The following is a 2,952-nucleotide window of genomic DNA, read 5'->3' on the forward strand; positions in this document are numbered from 1 at the left end:
GAGACTTTCTATCATAATGAGTTTTCATTTTAGCCTGCGAAGTAGAGAGATTATTTTGGGCCCATTGCCAAATGCTCCTTAATTTCTTTTTGAAAGACAAAATATAATCAAGTGAATTTATTTTACCACTATTCCCTTCCCAATGTTCCCTTAATAAATCAAGAGGCCCTCTCACATTGTGTCCACAGACCATCTGAAAAGGAGAAAAACCCAGAGATTCACTAGGGGCTGATCTTAAAGCAAAAAGCAATAAAGGCAAGTCTTTATCCCATTCCTAAACATGGTCTAAACAATACTTAGTCAAAGCATTCTTCAGAGTGGAGTGAAATCTTTCAAGTATTCCCTGACTTTCGGGATGATATGAGGATGCCAAGTTGTGTTTAATGCCAAGTTCATTCATTTTAGCCTGGAACTCCCTACTAGTGAAATTAGAACCTTGATCTGACTGTATCTCTCGAGGCAAACCATAACGAGAAAAGAAGTCCATGAGATGCTTAATTACGATACCACTTTTAATGCCTCTAACAGGTATTACCTCGGGAAATCTAGTGGTTCTGTCTATTATAGTTAACATGTACTGAAAACCTGTTTTGGTTTTGGGTAAAGGACCCACAATGTCAATAACAATTTGCGTGAATGGTTCTTCAACAGCTAGGATAGGAATTAAAGGCGCTTTAGTAATTTTCTGGTTGGGTTTTCCAACCTTTTGACACTGGTGACATGACTTACAATGTCTGACTACGTCTTTCTTTACAGAAGGCCAAAAAAAATTATCTTTCACTTTGGACAGCGTTTTTCGTATTCCTAAATGGCCACCCCATTCACTTTCATGAGCCTCTTGCAAAATAAAATGTCTAAACTTACGAGGTACTACAATTTGTTCCCTTACCTTCCACTCTTCATCAGTAGATGCGGTCACTGGACGAATTAATCTATATAACACATCATTCTTTAATACATACCTTGCTTCACTTAAATCATCCTGTTCCTTTAGCTGCTCTGCTTCTTCATATATACTCCTCAATTCGCCATCTTCTTTTTGAGCACTAATTAGGGTTTGCCTATCTGGAAACATGCAACTAGAATCTGTAGCAAAGTCTTCAGATGTATTAACCATAGACTTTAACGAAAGATTTTTTTTCTGCTTGGACTTACCTTTCTTTGTCTTAGGTTGAGTTTTGGTTTGAAAGCAGTTTTCCACATTTATATCAACTTCTCCACCTTTAACTTCCTCTCTAGATTGGGCTCGGGTTACAGGAACAACAGGTTTAACATTTACCATAACACGTTCATTAACCACACTAGCCCCCTTTCGACCTTCTGATGCACAGGCTGTGCCACTACCTTGCATCACATCATTGCCTATCAACAAATCCACACCACTCACAGGCAATGCACTAACTACAGCCAGTTTCAACCTACCAGTTACCAAAGGAGATTCCAAATAAACTTCTTCCACAGGCCCAGATGTTACTGTATCTGGGAAACCCCCAAGCAACACAAAATCCTGACCTTTCCGTGAGAAATCTTTAGGGAGAGAGGTTTCCAGAATGCAGGACTGGCACGAGCCAGTATCCCGCAGCAATGCAATGATATTACCATCAGTTGCCTCAGATCCAACTTTCACTATACCTCTAAAGACAAAGTCTTCAAATTCCTTACCATAAGGCATGCTCCCACTCACCTCTCCTTCAAGACTAGAAGACACAGGCGGCACTGACCTACAATCCATCAACATAACTGGTTTAACCGACTTAGTTACTTCAGGACAATATGACTTAACATGACCTTTCTTACCATAATTATAACAAACAATGTCCCGGGCCTGCCTCGCACCCTTCGAAGGTGATGAAGGACTTTCTCTACCCTTTATTACTTCCACCTTTTCCTCACCTGCTTCCCAATGAGTTTTCTTCTTACCATAATGCTTGTGTGACAAAACAAACCTGTCTGCTGCCTTTGCTGCCTCATTCACATTATCAATGTTAAATTCTTCAATATGGATGCGGACGTCTTTGGGAATGTTATTTTTAAAATCCTCCAACAAAACCAGTTCTTGTAACTCGGCAAATGTAGTTGCCTCCTCTGCAGCCAACCACTCGTCAAGTTTAACTGCTTTCTGGCCTGCCCATTCTACAAATGTTTGATTAAACATTTTACGCCAGGATCTGAATTTCTGCCGGTAAGCTTCTGGGATTAGCTGGTATGCATTTAAAATCATTTTTTTCACAATATCATAATCACTGGAATCTTCTGCACTTAACGCTGCATAAACTACTTGTGCCTTACCAGAGAATGCAGATTGCACTAATACAGCCCAGAGTTCCTTGGGCCAAGCCAACTGATGAGCTACTTTCTCAAAAGCAATGAAAAATTTTCCGACATCTGACTCGCTAAACTTAGGAATTAGCTTAGTTCCCCACTTATCACTGAACTTAGCTGGCACAGAAGCACTCATAGAAGTTTCATCGGACTTTGAAGACTTTAAAGTTATCTCTAACTCAAGCCTTTCTTTATCAGCTTCCATAAGCGCTCTCTTTTCAGCCAATATTGCTTTTTCTGCTTCCATTTGCTCTCTTTCAGCGTCTCTCTGCTCTGCTCGTTTAGCACGTTCGAACTCCTGTTGCTCTTTTATGAAATATGCTAAGTCAGATCCTGACAATCCAAGTTTCTCACCAATGGCAGTTAACTCGCTTAAAGTTGACATCTTGTTAAAATGAGCAAATGCTACTTAACACGATGAACTATTAAAGTTTCCTGTAAAAAGAGAATAAAAAAAAATTATACTTTTTCACACTACCTCACTGACCCTTTGCCATCCTGTCACGGTCGCCAATTTATGTCACGACTTAATTAATAACATTAACGTTTTATGTTAAAGCAGGTTCTTTATAATTTGCGTAAAGCCGTTACATAAAAAAAACAATAGTATTTTGTACCACCTGAAGTACC

The 2,952-nt window shown here is 39.4% G+C and overlaps 1 protein-coding gene across 1 annotated transcript; it reads right to left on the minus strand.

Annotated features, from left to right (window-relative positions):
- Positions 1 to 274: 274 nt before the first annotated feature.
- On the minus strand, positions 275 to 2,707 carry LOC137652762 (uncharacterized). Its single transcript, XM_068386169.1, has one exon. The coding sequence runs from the start codon at positions 2,705 to 2,707 to the stop codon at positions 275 to 277; it is 2,433 nt and encodes an 810-aa protein (XP_068242270.1).
- Between the last annotated feature and the right edge of the window lie 245 nt (positions 2,708 to 2,952).

This window comes from Palaemon carinicauda, chromosome 14 (assembly GCF_036898095.1).
Source record: "Palaemon carinicauda isolate YSFRI2023 chromosome 14, ASM3689809v2, whole genome shotgun sequence".
In the NCBI taxonomy this organism is placed as follows: Eukaryota; Metazoa; Arthropoda; class Malacostraca; order Decapoda; family Palaemonidae; genus Palaemon; species Palaemon carinicauda.

Bases quoted from the DNA above. Each gene is read 5' to 3' on its own strand.
- LOC137652762 (XM_068386169.1), bottom strand. From the start codon at position 2,707: ATGTCAACTTTAAGCGAGTTAACTGCCATTGGTGAGAAACTTGGATTG.